Source organism: Rattus rattus, chromosome 3, assembly GCF_011064425.1.
Source record: "Rattus rattus isolate New Zealand chromosome 3, Rrattus_CSIRO_v1, whole genome shotgun sequence".
Taxonomy (NCBI): Eukaryota; Metazoa; Chordata; class Mammalia; order Rodentia; family Muridae; genus Rattus; species Rattus rattus.
The window spans coordinates 194,527,857-194,551,863 of record NC_046156.1 but is presented as its reverse complement, the minus strand read 5'-3'; the positions used below and the strand labels follow the sequence as shown (position 1 = coordinate 194,551,863).

At 47.4% G+C, this 24,007-nt stretch overlaps 1 protein-coding gene across 4 annotated transcripts in view; it reads right to left on the bottom strand.

The window, feature by feature from the left end:
• Positions 1 to 1,206: 1,206 nt before the first annotated feature.
• The window catches only part of Mast4 (microtubule associated serine/threonine kinase family member 4), a 590,118-nt gene continuing 567,317 nt past the window's right edge, over positions 1,207 to 24,007 (bottom strand). For 2 of the 4 annotated variants that reach the window (XM_032898966.1, XM_032898967.1), the window contains 6 exons: positions 23,291 to 23,491; positions 20,651 to 20,880; positions 19,786 to 19,908; positions 10,534 to 10,670; positions 7,881 to 8,062; positions 1,207 to 7,585 (listed from right to left, as the gene is read on the bottom strand). In XM_032898966.1, coding sequence (XP_032754857.1) covers positions 3,693 to 7,585; positions 7,881 to 8,062; positions 10,534 to 10,670; positions 19,786 to 19,908; positions 20,651 to 20,880; positions 23,291 to 23,491 — 4,766 coding nt within the window. In that variant the 3' untranslated portion in view covers positions 1,207 to 3,692. The remainder of the gene's footprint in view (positions 7,586 to 7,880; positions 8,063 to 10,533; positions 10,671 to 19,785; positions 19,909 to 20,650; positions 20,881 to 23,290; positions 23,492 to 24,007) is intronic. The other 2 variants (XM_032898968.1, XM_032898965.1) reach the window with 1 other exon arrangement.

The following is a 24,007-nucleotide window of genomic DNA, read 5'->3' as shown; positions in this document are numbered from 1 at the left end:
TCCTAAAAGATAGACTAAAAAAGAATGTTTAAGGGTTTTTTTTTAAGTACTTAAAGCAGTATTGTGTGAGTGTATGTGTAAAAATCTGTCTAGAGTCATTGTGAGAAAGAGTAGAGGGCTGACAGTAGAGAGAGGGAAATTTAAGAAGCTTCTACAGTCACTTTTGTGAGAGGAAATGACAGACTAAACTAAAGCTGTTCAGGGCAGGAGAGTGCAGGTGGAGTGGGGGGAGGTAGGGGTTAATGACAAAGTTTGTGAAATGATCAGATTCTTTTTTTGTTTGTTTGTTTTTTGTTTTTTGTTTTGGTTGCTTTGTTTTAGCAGAGAGAAATCTTTTCGGCAGAAAATTAGGATGTGATCAGAGGAAAGATGGGGAACCCAAGACGGTCTGAGGGAAGAAAGGAACATTAGAGAATGGGAATGCATGTTGGATTTCTGTGTATGTGTGTTCACATGGTTATACATGTGTGAGAAGGAAAAATAGTCTTGATTTGAATTAAAAAGGAGCCAAGTTGGGGGATACTGGTCAGGAGTGGGACATGGGCTACATAAGTGATGCTGGGAAGTAGTCTCTGTACTTAAGGAACACTAGACCCCCAAAACAGTGTGGACAGTATGTGGAAGCCACACCCTGGTATTGAGAGTGACAGCGGGACCGAGAACTATTAAGTACATATGCTGCTTTGGCCAGTAAAGAAGCAAGCAAGGAGGGCTGGAGAGATGGCTCAGAGGTTAAGAGCACTGTCTACTCTTCCAGAGGTTCTGAGTTCAATTCCTAGTAACCACATGGTGGCTCACAACCATCCGTATTGAGATTCAATGCCCTCTTCTGACCTGCAGGCACACATGCAGGCAGAAAGCTGTATGATGTATACATAGTAAATAAATATTTAAAAAAAAAAAGAAGGAAGCAAGGAAAGGGGGGTTTTGAAACGGGGTAATCGTTAGACTGGGATCTTAAAGAACGGGGGAAATCATGGGAGATGAGACCTCTTCGCTGGGAAGGTGGGTGAGTATCTGGGTACGTTGGTATATTCTGTGAAAGGCTGGGGACAAGACAGGAGGAATAAGCTAGAAGATTCTCCTTGAGGAGCAAACCATTTGTGTAGGGCAAAAAAAGAAAACTGGAAAGCATTCCCAAGGAAGCCAAGGGATCACGCGTTTGTGGCATGCATAGATACGTACATACTCGAAAAGACACACTAGTTATCTTTCATGCTAAATTTTTATTCAACGTTATGCGACTGCATAAGTATAAATATTTGTTCAATATACAACAATTATGACATTCATGGGGGGGGTATTTCTCAGAGAAAATAAGACTGCAAACACTTTATTGCACAGGTCCTAACAGACTGAAGCTGGTAAGTCTAGAGCTGGGAGTGCTACCGAGGGGCACGTCTTACAACCACATAGAGACTGACCAAAGAGAACACGGGAGAAATACTACCAGCTGGTTGGGGAGACCTCACAACAACGAACAGGTATCACACATAAGCAACCTTAAGTACTCTTCTATTCATCCAAAATGCAAAACAAATTTGGCAAAATGATGATAATACACTATACAAAATATACATAAAAATATCCTTTGTAAACAAGCAGCTAGCTGTGCTTTAAAGAAAACCCGGACAGTTAAAAAGCAAAGGCTATAAGCCATGAACTACCTCCTGGACAGACCTGTCTTGATGTCTGAGTGGAGAACGATTGGGCTGTTAGATCTGCCAACCAGATATGCACTGTAAGCTTTGAGACCATTTTTTTTTTTTTGAGACCCGTTTGAGTTCTTGTAAAAAATATTTATTTGTTCTACAGTTTTGTAATGTAGCAATGAGGGATGGCTAGAATGTATGGGGGTGGGGAGACAGGGATGGGGTGGACGCTCCCTTTTTCTTTCCTTTTCCCACCGCCAACTGGCTTTGCAACCAAGGGCAACCAAGCAGTTGGTGATGCGATGCCTTTGTTTCTGGAGTGCTTACAACCTCACTAGGTGATTTACAATCCACGGGGCTGTGCTCGTATAAACAACCCTATGGTGTACAGACACCCGAGACACCCCCGAGGGGTCGGGAGCTGGATTCATTACTCATTTGTAATTTTTTTTTTCCTCTTAGAGAACAGAGTCTTGTTATGGATCCCAAGCAACTTATAAAAAGTGTGTCTGCATTGTGTCTTAGTCAGCAAGTGCCGTCTTACAATTCAAAACGAGCCGTCGAAACGAAACAAAACAAAAAACGAAACAAAACATAAAAACCCATCGCAACAACAGAAACAACCCAGAAAAACCCTCAGAGCTAGGATGATCTGACAAGTTCTACATATTTCATGGTATACAAAATTTAAATAAGGCTTAGCAAAAGTAAAAAGGATGCTCACATCCAAGCACCAAATAGCTCCAGTCACTTTGTTACAAAATGACGCTCTTTATTAATACAGTAAAGTGGTTTTTTTTTTGCATACAAATAAAGAGACTGTGTTATGAAATGTGTGGAGCTATTCGATGCATCAGAAATGAATGTGAAACCCAGGAACTTGCTAAAAACAGCAAGCTTCATCTACAACGTAAGGCCCCAGCTATGTATTAAAATGTATCTGATGTCCTGATTATTTTTTTTTAATATATATGCTATGATGCCAAAATCCACCCCCCCACCCCCCGTCCTTCTCCTCAACAAAAGCAAATTTAAAACCTCTTCCGACGCCTAATGCATGTTGTTCCACCTAAGTGCTAGCAGATCTGTGTGCAGCCAGGGATTTTCCTGTTTCCTCACCGGCAGGGCCCCCGTACAGCGCCCACCGTAAACGTGTGCTTCTTGGACTCACAGCGTAAAGGCCTGAGGGTAAGAGCTTGGAAGGGAGGGAAGGAAAGAAAGAAAGCAAGCAAGCTGACCCGCAGTGTCTTTATAAGTCCCTGTGTGCCCTCCGGTGAACACCAGACATATAATCCAGAGACAAGGGCAATTGCCTTTTTGGCCACTTAAACCTAAGGGTCAAAATGTCCCCTATGAGGGCTGTCATATAGATGCCCAGCTCCCCCTGTCCTGGCCACTCCTAGTGGAGGGGTCCAAATGCAGCAGCTCAGAGATATACAGGTAGCCAGATTCAGTACAATCAGAAATCCTGGTTAAATATACACACAAAAACTCACCATCTACTGTATTTAGGGCTTCCTTTCATCTTTAACTCTACTTCTACGAATGGAGCCTTGAACTATTCTCAAACCACAGACCAAAAACACCGCGCGGTCACGGGCAAGGTTTCTATTTTCACCCTCCCCTCCCCCGGGGCTGACCACTTTGCTTCATGACTACATTTTATAATTAGGCGGTAAAAACAAACGTGTTCATTTAGAAAAGCTTCGGTCAACAAGGTGGTCAGCAGCAAGGTACACACTCTACATCCCGAACCAAACACATTGCTAGGTTATGTACAGAGAGAGATTCTCTTCCTCACCAACACACCTCTGGGAAGGCAGGTTTTGTACAAACACTATCTTGGCAACAGTTTTACCGGTTTCTACTGGGAAGGCATCCGGAAGAGAGTTCTCTTTTTTCTGTCTCTCCTCCTCTTCAGTGAGCCTCGGGGCTCTGCTTGGCGGACATTCCCATACAGTGCTGGTTTGTAAGGTGACAAAGACCCCGTCACAGCTATGCTTGGGCTGGGTCTCACAGCCCTGCCACCAGAGCTGCATGTTAGGAGGCCTTTTTCTGAGGACTGCTCCGCAAGCTCTCTTTGCCCCTTCTCTGCCGAACCACGAAGTCTTTCTCTGAGGAAAGAGGGAGCGAGCGATCTGCACTTGGCACTGGGGGTGCCCTGGTCACGTCTTTACCCACATTCTGTTTCCTGACTGGGGGAGGCTGGGTAAGCTCTCTCCCTTTGGGTTCTCCTGTGGCGGCAGTTACTGACAGTGCCCTGTCTCGGTGGCCTGCCATGCTGGGCACCTGTGGATCCTGGAAATGTGACTCCAGGGTAGAGTTGGAGAGGCGGAAGGAGGGTAGAGAGTCACTCTTTATCATTTGGTTTCGGCTGTCCCCTCCAGACTTCCTGTGGTCCCTGCTGCTGGGGGCTGGGCCTTCTGAGGTCCCCCCTGCAGCCTTGGCAGATGAGGGGCTGCTGCTGGCTGCAGTGACCTCTCGCACTCCAGGCTGAGCCTCAGGAAAGCTGGCTGAGTAACTCAGAGATTTTTCCGGGGGCGCAGCTGAGCGGAGAGAGCTCTGCACAGTGGCAGAGGGTGACCGTTTCATGCCGCCGGGCTTGACTGCTTCAGCCGGTGGTTTCTGGGGACAAGGCCCTTTCCCCTTGGACTCAGAGAAGCCTTTCCCCATGCCTACGGCTGGCCTCTCTGTGCCTTTGAGTCCGGACTCACCATGGTGGAAGGAAGGACTAGCTTCCAGCTTGTAGCCCTCTGGGGCTGGAACATAAAGTGCTTCTGTGCATTTCTTCCCTTCTGCCTTCCTGTCCCCGGTGGTCGCCTGCTGACCTGGGCTTTTGTCTGTCTGTCTGCACAGACCGGGGTAATCTTTCACAGTGGATGGTTTGGGATGCTTTGGAGACAGGCTTTGCTTTTCACCAGCAGCGAGAAGCTTCTGGTCTGCTGCTTCGCTGAGCCCTGGATGTCCTTGTCTGGGTAGATGCTTCTCCTGCATCTCTGGGGGACCCCCTCCATTGGTGGCTTTCAGTTTGGCATCTAGAAGACTCTCTTCGGCGTGGAGTACGATAGTGACCCTACCTTCTCCCTGATCAAGCACATCACTTGCTTTGCCCTGGGTGGCCGCGATGGCAGAAAATGTGTCCGATTGGCCCTTGCTGCCACCCTTGCCCTCTCTGACGGAACCACCAATGGGTTGAGAGACAGGCTCTTTGCCTCTTGCAGACCCAGCACTCAGCTTCTGTGAGGAGAGGGGCCTGTCGTGGTGCTTAGCTTTTGAAGGGCTGGGGTCGGGGCCAGGCCGGGACTTATGACTACTGCAGTCACTGTGCCCAGCACTGGTGGTGGCTGTGGCAATGGCAGTGGTGGTGGTTGTAGCAGATCGGGGAGTGTCCTGAAGGCTGATGCTTGCTTCTGCAGCGGCAGCTTTGGTCCCTGGCTCCTTCTTTAAAGGGTGGCTTGGAGAACTGCTATGCTGCCAAGCTGCTGAGTTAGCCAGCTCTTTGGTGGATGGGGGCTGTTGAGGGCCACCGCCTGCAGACCTTTGCAGGGCCTGTTCCTTCCTGTCTGGCTCCTTGGGAGCCTGTTTCTGCAAAGAGGGGGCGGCAGAGAGCTTTTCGCTCTTCTCCCCCTCAATTCCTGGCGGCTGAGGAGGGCACCTGGTAGCTGGGACTTCAGGTTTGGGTTCTGGGCCTTTTCTTGCCTGGCCTACCTCCTTTTCATACAAAAGTGAGGCTGAGTGTAAGGAGTCCTCCCTGGCCAGGGACTTCACCTCATCTTGGCTATCTTTGTGGTTTGTTTTTGCACACGCCCATGCTTTCTCCGAAGTCTGGGTCTGCTTGTAGAAATCAGGATGGGTCCTTCCCCCGGAAGGGAGGGGTTTAGAACTGTCACTGACTTTACCAGCCTCTGCAGGACATAGCTTCACACAGGGATCTCTGTGTCCATCATTCCTCATGGCGGACCACTCACTTTTCACCTTTGCAGATGGTTCCTTCAGACACAGCTTCTCCTTCGAGGCCGCTTCCGGTGGGAGTGGCGCACGGGTACACAGCCTGGGCGGGTCCGCATTGTGTAGGGTTTGCCCTGGGCCAGGGAGGACCTTGGTGTCGGCGGAGCGGTCTTGGTGTGTGGCCGGGCCACTCTCTTTCTGCTGGCGGTTGCTCTCTGTGACAGTTGCTGTGCTCCTGGCAGAAGGATGAATGATCGTCCTCTCCTGCTTTGACTTCCGGTCTGGCCCAGGAGCAGCGAGAGAGTCCTGGAGAGCCCGGCTCGGGGGCAGGAACCGAGGCTCCTGCAGGTAAGATTTATTCACTTTTAAGTTGGCTGAGGAAGGCTCTCTCAGGCTAGCGGAATCTCCTTTTTTCCCACTGCTGCCGGGAAGAGCTGGTGGCACCGACGGCCCCACGTTGATGCCTGGGCTGGGGCTCTGTGCAGGCTCTGGGGAAGGCTCTGTTTTGGAAGCATGAGGTCCAGAGAGGAGAGCGATGTCCAGGGTGCCCTCAATCGGCTTCAGGCATGAAACTGACCTGCCCTCCAGCTTATACTCAGAGGGGCTCTTCCTGACAGGGGACTCGGGAACAGCTAAGCCTGGTTTCTCCCCTCCATTCTCTACCCGGCCAGCTAGGGCTTTGAGAGGAACAAAGGAAACACCACTCATCTGAGGTGTGTGAGTACTGTTGATGAATGCCCGGTTCTCAGAGGCTGACAGGGTCTCTTGTTGCCCAGCCATGGGTCGTACGGGGTTCCCCAGCAGGCATTCATGGGTGCTAGACGTTATCTTGGGTTTCAGGATGGCACAGTGGCTGTCATCTTTGTCATCCAATGACATTTTCTTTCTGAGGTAATCAATATTGGCCAGCTTGCTGTCTAGTTTCTCACTTCGAAGGAGCTCTTTGGCCTGAGAGGCCTTCTCTGAGTATTCAACCTTTCCAGGAGCAGGCCTGTCAGAGATGGGGCACACACTATCGTGGAGGTTACCAGAAGCCGAGGCCCGTTTAAAGTCACCAAGAGATTGGCTGTGCTCCCCGGGGGCCAGACTGCATGCTGCCCCGTCTAAGGTCACCCCCTCGCTGGCCCTCACACTGGCCTGCTTGTGAAGAGTGTCCTTCAGCAGGCTGCCCACTGAAGGTGACTCTGCTGATGTGTTTTCAAAGTGACCTGACCTTTCCAATCCCTTGGGGTACACTTTTTTCTCTCTCTCCTCCAGCCTGAAGAGGGCATAGCTTTCTGAATCACTACCAAGGCTGTGAGGTTTCTGGTGGGGTTCATGTTTCTCCTCTGGTTTCTTTACTACAACCTTGGCCTTCAGCTTGTCCCGGTCCAGGTCATCTGCAGACTCTTGCCTGCCCATCTTCCGGGACACAGGGCGTTTCAGACAGCCTTGCTCTACTGGCCTGGCCCGACTGAGGGAAGGCGTGTCACACACATTCTCCTCTAGGCTCTGCAGCGTCACTTCCCGCTGACACTGCTCCCTCTGTACCTCCTCTTGTGTCACCTCCAGGCTATGCTTGCGGGAGCACAGGTGCTTCTTGTCACTGCCATAGGAGGGTGACAACTTTTCCTCAGACTGCACCCTCTTCAGCAGTGGGGAGCGGGGAGGCTCTGCGCTCTTTGGCCTCACAATATGTCTGACGATTGTGGGCGGAGAGTGCATCTTGCTCGGAAAGGCCTGAGTGATCTTGGCACTGCCCAGGGAGTGTCCCAACAGTGGGGATGGTGAACGCTGAGGAGAGGTAGGTTGTGGAGTTGGAGAGGGTGTCCTGGCCAGCGGGGAGAGCGGGATGCTGCCAGCTGACTTCCGTCTTCCAGATCGATATCGCTGCCCACTGAGTTTGGGGGCCAGGCCATGGAGGGTGCTGGGCCGGATGTGCCCTGAACCTGCTGGAGAATTGGGGGCACTTGAACTTGGGGAGCTGCTCTGGGAAGAATTTGTACCTGTGGGTGGAAAACACGAGACGATGAGCAACCAGATGCCTTCCCATTTCTTCCTGTACTTCCATCCCATCCTGGTCTATAAAAAGTCAACTCCTGGTCCTAGAAGTCCAGGGAAGGCTTTTTACAAGCTTCCCCATGGCCCTCTAACCTGCTATATTCTCATGGTCAGAATCGTCCCCAGTTGTGTCCTCTCTGTGAGTGCTGTCTGTCACGTGAGATCCAGCCTGCCTTCCCAAAGCCTCGCCTGGCTCATACCTCCCTTTCTAGGGCTGTCTAGGCTAGAAGATCTACTCACCTGACGGGAAATCGGGGGTAGAACGATAGCTGGGTGTTGGAGATCGTGGGGACAAGCTGTGAGTTGGGGAACCAGGGAGGCTCTCTCCAGATGACAGGGACCGGTTTAAGCAGGAGAAACTGCGGCTGGTGTGGAGTAAAGGGGAAGGCTGCTTGGCCAGCTTCTTGAAGAGAGATCTCCTCCTGAGTGAAGACAGGAGCACATGGCTCAGAACCTTCTTAAAACAATCCCCATGATAGCTAAGTCTTCAGCCCCACCCTGTCACACAGTGACAAGACAGTCGACCTACCAAACGGCAGCATGCCAACTCTGTACAGACAACTTTCTCGTGGCTTAGGAGGCTGACAGTACACATGAAGAATGTCTTAATTCCAAACAGCAAGAGACAGTGAGAAAGTTATAAAATATTAAAACTCGACTTCTGAGTACATTCATGCCTTGGATGTACTGATGTGACTTCATCAAAAGATAAGACTTTTTCTTCCAGTAACTACTGACTTGGGTATAGACTGACTTTACAGTAACAGGTTTGGGGCAGAGGCTTTTATCTGTAAAGGGCTGGTTTGTTCTGCTTGTTGTCCACTGTGGACTTTTAAATATGCCCCGCACAATGTATGCTGTGTGCTTACATGGAAAGCACGGAGAGGCTGAGACCAATGTATCATCAGTGAGCGGCAGATAAAAACGAACACAAAAGCTAATCAGTGCTGTAGCTGCACACAGGACTTTTTACCACAGATGCCTAAGCCAGCCCTGGTAAGCTTAAAACAGATAGCTGTCATAATGCTAGACTTTAAACACTTTCCTGTGTAACCTGAGGAAATAATGAAAATATAAAGTGTCCCTTCAAGAGACCCAGAGTGATCTTAGAACATGTGTGAAAGGGAAATGGATGTATTTAGGATGAAATGACAGACAAGGAGCTGGAGTGATCGCTCAGCAGTTAAGGGCGCTCATCGGCTGTTCTTTCTGAGGACCCAGGTTTGATTCCCAGCAACCACCTGGTGGATCACGACCATCTCTAACTTCAATTTCAGGGAACCTGCCACTGGCACTGCCTCTACGGGCCCCAGACAAGCATGCGGCACATGGACATACGGGCAGGCAGAACACCATACACATAAAACGCCGGCAGATGGCTCTGTAAGCCCGTGAAGTCCTCTGTTTTCTTCCCAGTCCGCAGAATGATCCCCTTTCTATTCCTGTACCTGCTTCTACTCCCCGTCCCTGTAGTATGTAGAACACTCTATAACTCATATGCTTATGTGGTTATCTGGTTCCCAGGCTTGGGGCTTATCTGTTGTGATCCAACCATGAAAAACAAGAGACTGAGTCAGGAACTGCAGGGTCTGTAATCCTGGCACATCGGAAGCCAGAGGATCTCAAATTCAAGGTCTGTCTAGGCTACAAAATGAGTTTAAACGAAGCTACCAGGGGAATTTAAGCCTACCCTGAAGAACTGGGACTCCATTTCAAAACACGACAATAGCAAAGAGTAAAAAGAAGGTCAAGGGTGTTGCCCCGTGGTAGAATGCTTGCTTATGTGTAAGAGGCCCAGGCCCAGTACTTAACAAACCAAACGGAAGAGCCTCAAAACATCACCATAAAATTAGAATTAAACTCATAAAAAGTCACCTCTACCTCCTAATACCACATGCTCCCTGACCCCCAAACCAATCTGACTACTTAAGTGGTTCCTGCAGGGCTCTCCGTCTCAGGTGGGTTCTTTACATTTTCCTGCTTATATGACTTTGATTTTTTTCTTGGAGTTAATAAAGCACTTTTATTAGATTACTTCTTTATATTTCTATCCAAAGATAGCACGAGGAGACTCCGGTTCAAGTGAACAAAGGATCCTGACTACGTATGGTAGCTCAAAGGAGCCATGCCTAGATTGGGAAGAAACACCCTTCCCCAGAGCAGACTCACGCAGGCTTTAGTCTGTACGTGGAATGGTTGGTGACTCCCTCATCTGCCAATGTGAGCCACCTCGCTAGATTTCAGTCACACAGAGCCTTTTATTTCCAGGCTTATTTGAAAGGCGTGTGTGTGTGTGTGTGTATGTGTGTGTGTGTGTGTGTGTGTGTGTGTGTGTGTGTATACACGTAATATATAATATTGGAAAATAGACAAGCAATAAAAGACTTCCTTAATCATGTCGAATCCAACTCCTCTGACATGATGTCCGAAGGCTTAAACAAATACAACAACATAAAGAGAAACAAAAACACAGCGGTGGGGCCACGATGGCTCGGCAGGTAAAGGTACTTCTCACAGGAGCGTGACCACCTGAGGTCAGTCCCCTGAGCCTAGGGTTGAGAGAGAGAACTTGCTCAAAAAGCTGTCCTCTGATCTCTGATGGACTGTGGCATGTGTGTACCTGCACATAAACACACCAGAATTTTTTCCCCCCCTTAAATCAGCAAAGGACTTTTCACGAGCTAGAGAACAGCAGCGATCTTTATAGAGCGAGAGCAGTAACTCTTCCTGCTATCCATGCTATGCCACTGAACTTGAATGTCGACTGTGAACTGTGGCGTGGCATTTCTCATACACAGGGAAACATAACCTTTCTCAGATGCATTTCTTAAGGAATATATTTTACGCAACACAGGTGGAGGCCGACCTTTTAAAGAAGGCCGGCCCTACTTACCTTTCTAGACTTTCCTTCTTCTTGGACTTCTTGCTTCGTCTCACCATCCGGCCCTTGTAACTGTTTCTCCTGGCTGGTCCCGTTTTAATCGATGTGTTCTCAAATGGGGTAGTGGTGATTGACACCTTATTCCCACTCTATAAAAAAAAAATAATGTTGAGGTGATGTTAAAAAGGAACGCCATGTAGAGGCAAGATCAGAACCGAGAGATCCAAAGACAAGTAAAAAGAGAGGTTCACCGTGTAAAGGCGCCCCCTGCTGCTAAGTAACGCAGACCCAGGAGGTCCTTAGATCCAAATGGGGTAGGTGAAGTAACGGGTCTCTTTGGTGGGTGGGCTGGAGGTGGGAGTCCGTATATTGGAGTCATATCCAAGGTCGGTAGGACCGCTTGCCCTACATTGTACAAGATCATACACTGTACCAGCTCCCAGCAGGACCCCGCCTCCTCCTAGAGCTCAGCAGAGGAGTGAGTGAGAGTTTGCAAAGCCTTCAGCACCAAGTGTGACACATGGGAAGGACTCTATAAATAACAGCTATCTTCATCCATATGTATTAAATAGATATGTGCCCGGGAGCTGTCTGGTCTTGCTTGATATATTTTCCTTCCTTCTCTGTTCCGCTGTTTTCCTTTGACCTAGAAATTGTAGGGTGATGGAACCGAATGAGACTTTTATTTGTAATGATGTTGGAAGGTTCCTCTCTTATTGTCATAAAACCTGTCACCTTGCAGAGCTGGGAAGTTATGTGCCAGCCTATGGGGAACGCTCTCTAACCAGGTCATGCACAGTGACGTGATTCCCGGTGGGCTTCTGAGTCCTTTTCACTTCACCTTGGGGTGGGAGTTACCAGGCAGGTCCTGGAAACGAAGGTGCATAGCAACCAGGCCTAGAGGTGCCGCTGGGTCAGGTGGGCAGAGACTCTGGTGCCTACAGTCTCGTCTTGCATGTCAGAATAGCCAGGGACTAAATACAGCCTTTCAAAGTCAGAGGTGGCTATGATAAACTTGAAAGGACGCATAGCCCCAGAACAAGGGCTTTGTAAAATGCCAGGGCGACTGCCTAGAAGCTAAGTTCTAAGCTATACAGAGCAGTGGGAAGATGACTGTTGTGGGAACGGAGACCGGGAAAGTGGATCTCTGCTTGGCTGATATCTACCTTCTTTCCCCTGATCGGGGATGTATCTCATTATAAGAAGAAAAACGGGAACTCGTAAGTCAAAGGGAAAAAAAAAACCATTGAAATTTCCACTCAACTGCAATGGGTGATATTTCAATCTATTTCCTGCTGGGTTTTAATTGTTTTTGAGGAGACAGCATTGAGAGTCAGACTAAGGGCCTCGGAGCATGCTAAGCAAGTCCCTGGCATTAAATTACAAAGCTATGTCATCCCTAGCGCATACTAGTTTTTCCCTTCGAGCATGTGTAAAACATCTGCATGTCTTATAAACAATTTTAATGTCATATTCGCAGCTATTTTCCAATTCACGTGTCTGAAAACCTCTCATCAAAGATTCTCCAAGGATGTGCTTTGCGCCGGCTGCCGACTGGTGTCTCGCCCCACTCTTACTCTTTTCTGAGTTTCAGTTCTGTGAGTTGATGGTTCACTGGTTATTTCCATTCCTTAAGGGCAGTGATTCTCAACCTCCCCAATGCTGTGAACCCTTTAATACAGTTCCTCATGTTGTGGTCACCCCCAACCATAAAATTATTTCATTGCTACTTCAAAACTGTAATCTTACTGCTGTTATGAATCCTAATGTAAACATCTGATATGCGGGATATCTGATATGCAAGTCCCAGGTGGTTACGACCCACAGGTTGACCACAGGTGCCTCAGGGAGCTCTTTGCTTATGTCTTACCTCTAGTTTATTACTGAAAAGACACCATGTTTTATGACTGCCTTCATAGTGTTCTTCACATATCATTGTAGAAGTGTAATCGCCCATCTAATAATACATTTATGGAAAATAGTTTGGATAGATGGGGTCTGAATTCCAACAGAAAGGTAAGTTGTGTGTCCTACACGTAGATGCAAAACTTTAAAATGTTTACATTTACTTTAATGGGAGAGGTTGGCCTATTTCTGACCAAATGAAAAATTCACTGTTGAAGGTTCTTAGGAGGAGGTCTTCATAAACCGAACGAACCCGTGATGATACGACATCTTAACCCCCACCCCACCCCGTGATTGATGAAAGGGGCAACAAGGTAGCATGGGTATTCTTTTCCACTTTCCTACACTGAGTGCAGACACCTCCATGTGATCACTAGGGCTGTCTTATCCCGTGAGCCACTGCAGCCTGTATCCAAATGCATCTCAACACTGCCTTTCTTTTTTCTTCTTAAAGCACGGTCTAACACTGTAGACCAGGCTAGCCCAGAACTCAGAAGGTAGCCCACGCTGGCCTCAAACTTGTGTCAGCCCTTCCTCATCAGCCTCTGGAGGGCTAGAACTGTGGTCATGTCCCATCACACCGGCTCAGACTTTGGTATCTTTGTAGGAGGCTAACAATGCCACCCGGTGTTTTAAAAACACAGTTTAGCTTTAAAGCCATTCCCGTGTATAATCTTCATTCCTGTGATCAAGATCCGAGGTTCGGGTCACTACTCCCGAGGGGAGAAAGGGTTGTCATTGTCCGACTATGGACAACAGTTTCAAGGACCCCAAGATTCTTGTTCTCAGAGTCATGATGGTGAGTGGAACCGACAGAGCCTGGCTACTCTGTCCTTCATCCCCTAGTGTTCCTCCTGCCCAACCTGCTCCACGTGGACAACAGGTGCCCGCTTCTCTCTACCTCTCCAGTGTCTGGCTTGTGTTCACCACAGTGGTGGCCAGCATGACATCACGGGCCATGCTCAGAGAACCAGAACGCTGGGAAATGAAGGAGGCATAAGCATGATAAAACTGTGTAAGATAAATAGGGTACAAATTATGAAGGCTTCTCATCAGAAAAGAGAGAGGTTCAGGGCCTGCTGACTCAGCATGTTTTGGGCTCTGCGTAAACGCCTCCTTCAACAAAAACTAAGCCTGCTTTTCCTTTGTTTCTACCCATGACCTTTCAGAAAGCAATTTGTTTGACTGACAGGCACACACACCAGAGACAGCTCCTGCAATAAAAATTCACAGGATGCACCGTGCAAATATTAATCAGGAGCATCAGTAGAAATGGTTAAGTGACTAAAAACTGTTGGGTGCTGTTTGCGAAGCCTGCCACCTAGTGGATCCACCTAGCTACAGCAGGCGCTACAAGGAACCCGAGGCATGAGAGAACTTGGAGAAACAGTAGCAGCAACAACTGAGACAACCTGGGCAAGCAGACTGCTGCTGGATGTCCGGCTAATTCACTTTTACTTGCCAGCCTTTTCGCGATTCGTGCACATTGGGAGGGAAGGGATTTTAAGTGGGCTGAAGTGAGTACTGTCAAGGCCTCAGCCTGGCTTTGTCAGTTTTAGTTGGCCTTAGGTAACAGAGCACCACTGTCTCTATCTGATCTTTGTAAAGCTCAGCCGGGGTAGGACCTCTTTCTTCTGGGTATCCCTGACTCTCATTCTCCGCCCTAGCTCCAGCTTGCACACCTTACCCCAACATGAACCAAGGTTTCAACCTACGAGGCTCACTGTGTATTTCACAACACAGGAGACCCACCCACCCACCCACCTCACACTTGCCTTTCTATCGACGTTGCCCGGACAATCCCAATGTAATAACTCTCCAGCCATCTTTACAGGCCTGCACCCATTAGCCCCTGGTTCTCCTGCTTTTTCAGTGTGTACTGTTAGCCTTTCCTACTTCGGAACTTCTGCCACGCTTACAGTCTGTTCCTCAGGTTCAGCACTTTGATTATAGCCTGGTGCTCCTAGGGCTTCCCGCTGTGAGCATTAGACTATGAGGTACTGGTGATTCGATGCACGTGCTGGAGAAGCGCGTGGTAGGTCTTGAAAGCGCGGCCTCTGACTCACACTGCCTAGGTTGAAATCATCGTCCTCGCAGATGGTTGTGGCTGCCTTGCTCGTGTCTCTCTATGGTTCATGTGACTGGAAAACGGGGACACTTCTATATATAGCATCTGCCTCAGAGAATAGTGGAGGGTCACATGAATTTGTGTAAAACCCAGCAGAGCCTGGCGGGTGCCAAGTACTCTTGCTGCATTAGCTATATATGTGTATGCGTGCTGGGTAGGATCGTGTGTGTGTGTGTGTGTGTGTGTGTGTGTGTGTGTGTGTGAGAGTGTGTGTGCGCGTGTGTAAGCATGTGAGGTCAGAAGACACCCTTAGCTGGTTTTTCTCTGGTGCTGTCTACCTTGTTTCTTGATATATGATCTGGAAGTCACCAAGTAGGCTAACCTGTCTGGCCAGCAAAGCCAGAGATTCTCCTGTCTCCGCTTCCCCAGTGGTGAGAACACAAAAGCCACTGAGTCCAAGTGTCTGCACTCCGTAGGGTTCTAGAGTAGTGGTTCTCAACCTGTGGGTCATGACCCCTTTGGTGGGGGGAGGTCACATTATCAGATATCCTGCACATCCGATGATGTTTACATTAGGATTCATAACAGTAGCAAGATTACGGTTATGAAGTAGCAATCTTATGACTTGGGGGTCACCACCACTCGAGGAACTGTAACAAAGGGTCACAGCACTATTAGGAAGGCTGAGAACCACTGTCCTGGAGGATCAAACTCAAGTCGCCATGCTTGCAAGGGAAGAACTTTACCAACTGAACTATAACCTCAGCTCCCCGTTGGCTATTTTCCTGTGTTGATTTAGATGACTCATAGTATTTAGCCCAAAGTTCTGGAAATACCAGGTTCTCAACAAATATGGAAGGATGTCAATCCTATCATTTGGTTGTCCCCCCCCCATACTTGAAAAGCTCCCAGAGTTCCTGAAGTTACTAAACCAAGTGCTGGTGAGGCCTAGAGATTCTCTTAAGCACCAAGAATTTAAACAAAGCCATATGGTTGAACGGAAAGTTTCCTGATTGCAGGGGTTAAGCCTGATATGTTATCATTTGCTCAAGAGCTGAAAACCGGGACATTACGGTCTCCATCTATGATGGAAGGGCAAAGGAAAGACAATGAAGTTATGACTGAAGGGTATAAAGGAAGACCATGAAGTTCTTTTAGAAAGACTGATGATGTCCTGTGACCAAGCTCTTTTGAAAGGGAAGGTATGAGGGAACTGAACATCCCCTCATCCCTGGAGTCTACACTGCTGACTGCTGATGGACCCACCTCCCTGTACACGTGAGCTGCAGCTTCCACAGTAGGTCTACCTTCAATGCCGGAAGGGAAAAAGAGACTAAGTATGCAGCAATGGGATGTAGGAAATGCTCTTGGTGTTCTCAGTCCATAAGACAGATGCATGTAGTTTATGTTCTTCTACACATGTACATACAGCCACACTAGTGATCTTGCCATTGTTATCCAAGGATGCCATGAGATGCTCTAAATACTTAGCAGGTATGAAAGACCATGAGCACGACAGCCAGGAATACTAAACAGAGCCTGCCACCCCTGTGTGAAGCAGGCCATAGAGATTAGAAGCCCATTTTACACTCTTTGTTCAAGAATTGCTGTTCAAGTTTGGAAGAACGCTGCGTGATTACTCAGTTCACCGGGGCGATAATTAAATCCCTTGCATTTTCCTTGGCTTGTTAGACTAGTTACTGCCCTTGAGTGCTTCCTTTATAAACCAGAGGCAGGATCTACTGCCTTAAATGGGTGCCAGAGCATTCTATGGCTTCAGAAGGTGCCAAGGCGTGGTACGCCCTACCATGCTTGCATCCTTTCAGTGGCCCAAAGTGACTGTACCCTGTGATACAGCCGTAGGTTGTAGGAGGTGATCCCAGTTACAAGGTGAGGTAAAAGTTCACACAGAGGGCCAGCTGGTTCTCTGAGACATTTCCAAAAACCTTTCCGGGGGAGGGGGACTACATACACAATCTCACAGAAGCAAGAAGAGAGGGTTTAGAAATAAAGAGTCATGTTAAGATACAACATAAATTCAGCTTACTTTTCGCTTCTTCCATAAACATCTGTATGCTATGAGATAAACACAGGCTGAGGTAGGAGCTATTTTACATATAACATGCTACTGTTATGAAGAGTACAATACAAATATAAAAATATATATTTCTATATTGATATATACATGAATATATTATACATTATATTATATACATATAATATATATCACTAACCTGCATAGATAAAAAATAAATATTTACATGTATATATGTAAACAATATAATGTGTAATAATTAATGCATGTATGTATTTATTTATACCTGTGCTGGTTAAGGATTTTTAATCAATTTGACACAAACTAGGGTAATCTAGGAAGAGGAATCCTAGACTGAGAAGATGCCTCCCATCTGACTGTCGTGTGGGAGGTTGTCTGATTCTTTCATCAATGTAGGAGGGCAGGGCCCAGCGGTGACTGTGGTGACCGTGCCACCCATGAGCAGACGGCCTTGGAGCATAAAGGAACAAAGACTAAGGAAGCAGTGTTCTTCCCCGGCCTCTGCTTCCAGGCTCCTGCCCTCCGTCTCCTCATGATGAACTGACTACAAGTTCTAAGGCGAAATAGAACCTTTCTTCCCCAAGTAGCTTTTGACCATGGTCTTCCCTGGCAATCGAAGCAAACTAAGACAATTACCATTTATAACTTAGACTTCCTTCAGCCTGCCAGGCGGTGATGGCACACGCCTTTAATCCCAGCACTATGGGAGGCAGAGGCAGGGGAGTACCTGAGTTTGAGGCCAGCCTGATCTACAGAATGAGTTCTAGGACAGTCAATGTTACACAGAGAGACAAACAAAAAAGTAGCTTTAAAAATATCACCGATCTAAGGCACTGGTAGGATAGCTGGGAACTGAGAGAATTATTCTCCAGCTCCTAAGGTTACACACAGTGAGTTCTTGGGTAGGGCCAAGGGACTTTGGATATCATGACCTTTGTCCGCTGTTCTCAACAGTCCCCACAAAACTGAAAGACACAGGAGACGAGCTCTCCATAGTCATTCCAGACTCTCACCCACAAGACGGGGGACCACAGGATCACACACAGACTGTGGGCGAAGTGGCTGGAGGGACTCAGCAGTCTGTGTTCCTTCTTGATGTTTGTCCTGGGTGGTCTAAGACAGCTTCAGGTGGTTTTCACAGCCCAGGAATCTCAAAAGTCAGCCGATCCACCCAGCCTCCCATCTCTGAGATGCTTAACTGGGACTGTTAATCCCTTCCCTAGTCAGACAGAAATTAAAAGGAAGGATTGCTGGGTAGAACTAAGTTACTCGGATCTGAAGTAGCCGTCTGAGCCATCTTCCTGTTGCCACATTGGGATATGAAGGAAAACGCCGAGGTTCATCTTAACTCTATAAACTTGCTGAGCCCTACACCAGGGGCCAATTTTTAATTAATACCATGAGTTAAGGAAGAAAAACAGCTTTCTGTCCCCTAGCTCACCCTGGACCTGAGGATGCAGAGACTATCGATTTTGGACCCTTAGACCCTAAGCCCTTTGAAAACTGGTCCTTGGATGAGTCGGGGGAATGATGGGAAGCAGGGGTGGGAGGGCAGGCATTTAAATGCATCTGTGTTTGAAAGACTTGTACACCCACCCTTCTGCCAGTGCCTTCAAAATTCCTTATTTTCTTTCAAGTTCCACGTCACTGTCACTCCCCTGGCATGCCTCTCCCTACTTAGAACGTTCTCCAGAACCACAATGTTCCTTCTCTGTTTCAGTCTGGGATAATTAACTTGTTTTTCTCATATACATGTCCTGTACTCTCTGAGAGCAAAGAACATCCCTTAGTCCCTGTATCAATAATATTTATGAGGTCTCAAATGTTATTTAATCCACGCATAGGGGCTTACAGTTGTACACATTTATCCTGTGTATCCCTAATGGGTTTTTATTTGCTGACGCTCAAATCTTTCTAGCTGGTCATGAAAGAAGTTGTCCAAAAATTGTTTAAGGATGGACTATGATTCTCATTCCAGATAAAGTAGGTTTTGTTTTTTTTTTAATGAGAAAAATTTAAAATTAAATTCAAGCTCAGCTATCTTTGTATCTTCAACTTTATATTCTGGGGTTAGCACGAGGCAAATCACGAATCTCGAAAGGCTCGCCTGAGAGGATAGACGTACACTGTTCTCCGTTTATATTCCTGTGTTCTGGGGTCTGATGCCCACAGGCTCCAGTCAATGCTCCTTTTAAGTAGGAAATGGTCCCCATGGAAACTTAACTTAGGTTGTGAAGGAAAGGGAGGGAGAGGAGCCCTGAACCGCTAGGACCATTCTTCTACTTATCATTTAGAGCGCATGTAAATACTTCTAAAGTCCTGCCTTAAAAGGAGTGCCAACTCTTAGAAGCCTTACACCTGCCTTCCCAGTTCCGTGGTACTTTGTCTCCGCCTACACTAGAGTAGCATCTACTGATGTTCACCCTTAGAACTGGTGATTCCCAAATGGAATCTACGACGTGAGGCATACAGACAAAGAGAAGTCATGTTCTGTAGGGGTGGCAGTGAGAAGCAGCTGTGGGTAGTAAGAGTGCAGATTCAAGGACACCTTCTCACTGAGAAGTGCATGCTGACAGGAGCCAGATATAGCTGCCTCCTGAGAGGCACAGCCAGAGCCTGACAAATACAGAGGTTAGCAGGAAACCACTGAACTGAGAACAGGACCCCCACTGGAGGAATTAGAGAAAGGATTGAAAGAGCTGAAGGGGTTTGCAACCCCATAAGAACAACAATGGCAACAACCAGAGCTCCCAGGGACTAAACCACCATCCAAAGACTATACATGGACTGACCCATCACTCCGGCTGCGTATGTAGCCTTGTTGGGCACCAATGGAAGGAGAAGCCCTTGGTCCTGCCAAGGCTGGACTCCCCCAGTGTAGGGGAATGTGGGGGTGGGTGGGAAGGGAGGGTGGATGGGGAGGGGAACACCCTTATTGAAAAAGAGGAGGGGAATGGGATAGGGGGCTTATATCCAGGAAACCAGGAAAGGGAATAACATTTGAAATGTAAATTAAAAAAATCCAATAAAAAGGAAAAAAAAAAAGGACACCTTCTCACAGCATGAAACCAGAGAGGTCATAATAGCTTTTCTTCCATTTCTGACTACTACATTCCCTTCCAGTGGTGGGACTGACTAGGGAGCCAGCCGGCCCTGCCACAGAGAACCTGATCTCACAGTGCTGACTCCCTGGGGTTCCTGCTGCCTTGCTGGCCAGGACATAGGAAGACGGTACCTTCAGCAGGAGCTCAATGACTTCTGTGTGGACGAGTCCATGGACGGGCTCTCCGTTGATGTGTGTGATCAGATCGCCGGCCTTTAGCCCGGCCTGGCAGGCGGGACTTCCTTCTTCTACGTTCTGTAGTCCAAGAGCAGAGGAGAGGACAGACTCATGAGTCACCAAATCACAGCCCTGACGCCTGCTGTTTCTTCTGTCAGGATGTTTGCAGTCACTTTGGGACTGATCCTAAGCTCCTAGTACGGACTCAAAAAGGCATGGCTCCTTTTCTGATACTGTTCTAAAATAGGAGAATTTCCATGTTTCCTTACGTAAAAAAAAATCTCACGTGAGCGGGAATGTAATTTGTGAAAAGCAAGAAAAAGCAATGCAGAGGGCGGGGGCTGGAGAGCTGGCTCCCCAGTTAGAGCACTGCTCGCGCAGAGGATCTGAACTCAGTGCCCAGAACCCATGCTAGGTGGTTCCCAGTTGTCTCTTAACTCCAGCTCTGGGCTAAACAGCACCTTTGGCCTCTACGATCAATTGTACTGAGACATACACATCATTGAAAATGAAATAAATGTTTTTTTTTTAAAAGGACAGTATAGGGATACAAAGAGGGTGGTCTTCATGTTCACCAGATTGGAACATAAGAATGGGCAAGCAATTACAGAAACTGGGCAGAGTTAGGAAAAATGACTAGTGTGGGCTATACCCAGTTCTACCACAGAAATAGAGACAAGGACATTAAAAGGGAAATAAAATGGGTCCCAAGTACCACGGAAACAGAGAAAACATCAGGATCAACTCTGCTTCAGTCAACAGGCGTACACTCCAGGCTGCTTGGAAAGGAAAGCAGACAAGAAAGAGGGTCTGTTCTTACCCAGACGATATGGTGCACCGTGTAGATGTCACTGTCCCCCACATACACGCGGATGGCTCGGATGGTAAATCCATAGTTCTTTCCTGAACTGTGGATCACGATGGGCTGATGGGGACTAGCAGAGGCTGCAGAAGAATCTCGGCTGGGAGAGGAATCCCGGGAAGAAGAAGGGTCTGAAGACAGGGAATGCGGGGACATTGGACTTCCCAATGGAGATACAGCAAACATATCTGCAACAAAGAAGCCGGCATCAAGGCGGATCTGGGCCGCAGCCACTATTCCCATGGGGAGCCCCACCATAACCAGGAAAACAAAGAATGGTCATAAACAAGTCCCTTTGTTTCTAACGGCAAAATGAGAAGTAATGCAGAAAATGCTTTTACTGGTAACTGGTGTGGATGCAGAACTCAAGCCTGACAAGGGGATAGCAGAAGTGTCTGGTTTAACTAACGTTTCAATCAATACTCTAAAACTGAGAATTTTTAGATTTGCTACACAAAGATGTCTCTGGTTGGGGTGTCTTTAAATTATTTCAGTGAGATAAGAAGTTTATAGATGCATGTGTTTACAATGATTCTTTCAAGAACAGACTAAATGTATAATGAGAAAGACTCTTCTCTAAATCATACACTAAACAATTTAACATGACTCTCCAAACACAAAAGGCCAGGACAACAATGGCCAAGTAAGTACCAGCTGGTTTTTGTAAAATTACTGGGCCAGTACACAGTAACACATTTCAATTGAGAAACTTAACTATAAAAGACTGACTGCGGTTACAGCTGCTCTCTTCACATAGTAGCTTCAAGGGTGAGGAAGGTCAGAAACATGTGTTACGAGCAAATCAGCTCACCTCCCCAACACCATTCTCCACTCTGTTGCATTTGTGCTCTCCAGAGCTCAGAAGCTGAATCCTAACCATCAAGATAACAATATTCAGAGGAGTATTTGGAAAATAATGAGACTCTGAGGGTTCTGCCTCTGGTGATGTGTTTCTGGAAGAGGCCAGAGAACCTCTAAGATACGCTGTCTGTGCAAAACAAGACATCGTATCTGCTGAGGCCTTGACTATGGGCATCTCAGCCATGAACAACAGATCTACTAAACAGGTAACTTATGAGTGTTCTACTCTAGCAGCCAGAGCCAGATTAGGATGCAAGCTCACTCTATGTGATTGCTCATGAAACGTGTGTGTGTGTGTGTGTGTGTGTGTGTGTGAGAGAGAGAGAGAGAGAGAGAGAGAGAGAGAGAGAGAGAGAGAGAGAGAGAGAGAGAATGAGGTGCCCAGTAATGCTGGAGACTCACAAGGGCATGGAAGGACCTCATATGGTCACTATACGGTGAAAGCATTCATACTACATGTGTTCTAAGTCTTCTGTCGTCCAAACAAGAGGGAAGCTAAGTGTTACTGCAAGTGTCCTTTTACTCTGACTCCATGTGCCACATTGACTCTCTTTTCTGTCTTATCCAAAGGCCAGGTAGAAAAAGAGGTCACTGGTGGATGGGGACCTTCATGTCATGTGAGCGGAGGGCAGGTCAGATGCTTAAGATGCAAACTGTGGGAAGGCTAGGATTCCCCCTTCTTAACCACACGGTGGGTCTCCCTTTCTTCTACAAAAGGGGTGACTCTCCCCTTTTTCCACTGTGCAGGCTACTTTACCTGTGTGTACACATGGACTAGACCACACTGAACTGCCCTTCCCTGATGCACGTGGGTACTGCGGGCACCTTTGAAGTATGCATGACCATATAGACAACAGACAGAAGTTGAATGCTTTATGGGGCTCAATGGGGTGTTTCCTAGCAAAGGAATTTATATAATGCCTTCTCGGGTTTTTTGGGTTTTTTTGCACTAATAAAAATGTAAAAAGTTAAGTAATCTCTTTGACAATGTTATGTAATTTGAATTCTTCCCAATACATGTCATCTATAAAAGAATTCAATTTGCAGCCCTCCCCCCACCTCTGAATGATATCACGACCACCAGTGTGTACATTTCATCTCTGCCAGGGGAATCACTCCAGACTTACTGATCAGTAGATGCAAACTAAGTGGTAGGAAAACACGGTAATCCAACAAAACCGTAATTAAGTCCGATTTTCCCAAAACACGATACAGATTAGCAAAGAAAGCGAAGCTCAGTCCACCAGATTTGGAAAGCATCTTATTTCACGACCTCCTGTGACGAAAGCCTCTGCCATCTCCGGAAATGTAAAGCTTACATTCTGCGTCTGTTCCCTCATTAACTAGATGAAGCAAATCATACCTGGGTTTCCAACACGCAGGCTGTAAACAGCTCTGTAAAGTACATACACAGTGCGCGGTCTACAGAAGAATTATCCCAGGGAGCGAAATTCATTATTTAGCTCATGGGGAGAAAAAGGCTTTAAGGAAACAAATGAAACCCGCCTTCAGGGGAAAGAAACATCTCTAGCCTCCTCCCCAGATACAGAATGTGAGCTGAGATGGAGATGCACACGCTCTCTGGCTGCCCCAGAGGTCTTGGGAGCTGTCCTGGGATCCCACTCGTGATTGCCTCATGCAATTTTGCATTTCAATCAGCATTCCAGATTGGGGGGGAGGAGGGAAGGGAGCACATGCACAAATCACACAATTTCATGCGAGTTGATATCTCTCTACCTCCTGGGATCATGAGGGACAGAGCACTGGCAGACAGGGACTTTGTGACTTTCCCCGAAATTTTCTTTTTCTCAGTGCTTTCTAATCGCTGTCGGGCCATGTGAGAAGCAGATTCACTGGATGGCTTTGAGGAATTATCTGTACTGTCCACACACTCGCTTCGCCCATTTATCTGATCCAAGTGCTCTGAAAAACTGCCAACTGTACAGAGAAGAAGGAACAAACACATTCAGGAAAAGTTAGGAGAGGAGAGGTGGAGAGGGGAAGACGGAGAAAATGGCAGACAAACCGTGGGAGATACTCCCACGTGCCTCCTAGGTCCAAACGTCCCAGGCTGAAGGTGAGAAACAACGGGCTTGAGAGAGATGCGGAGGAGGAGGGAAAGACGGAGGAGCTATCTCTCCAGGTTTCATCCTCCCACGAAGAGTCAGGTAAGATCCTAATGATTCCATTTAACCAGGAGAATAACTTCCTACCATCTGTATTTCAGAACCCTCTGAGAGCCTCCTTCCATGCGCCTTCAGGGAGTCCATCTGATAAACCCAATAGCCTCCCCCTCAGATTGATACTAGTGATTTTCATGAATGCTGCAGATCATGGGGACGCCATTGAATCACTCTGTAGGCCATGTCTGTGTCACTTCCTCCCAGGTACGTAACACACAGAAAGAATCAAAATGTCTGATTCCTTCCATGCCTGCTTTCACTCCAAGCTCTT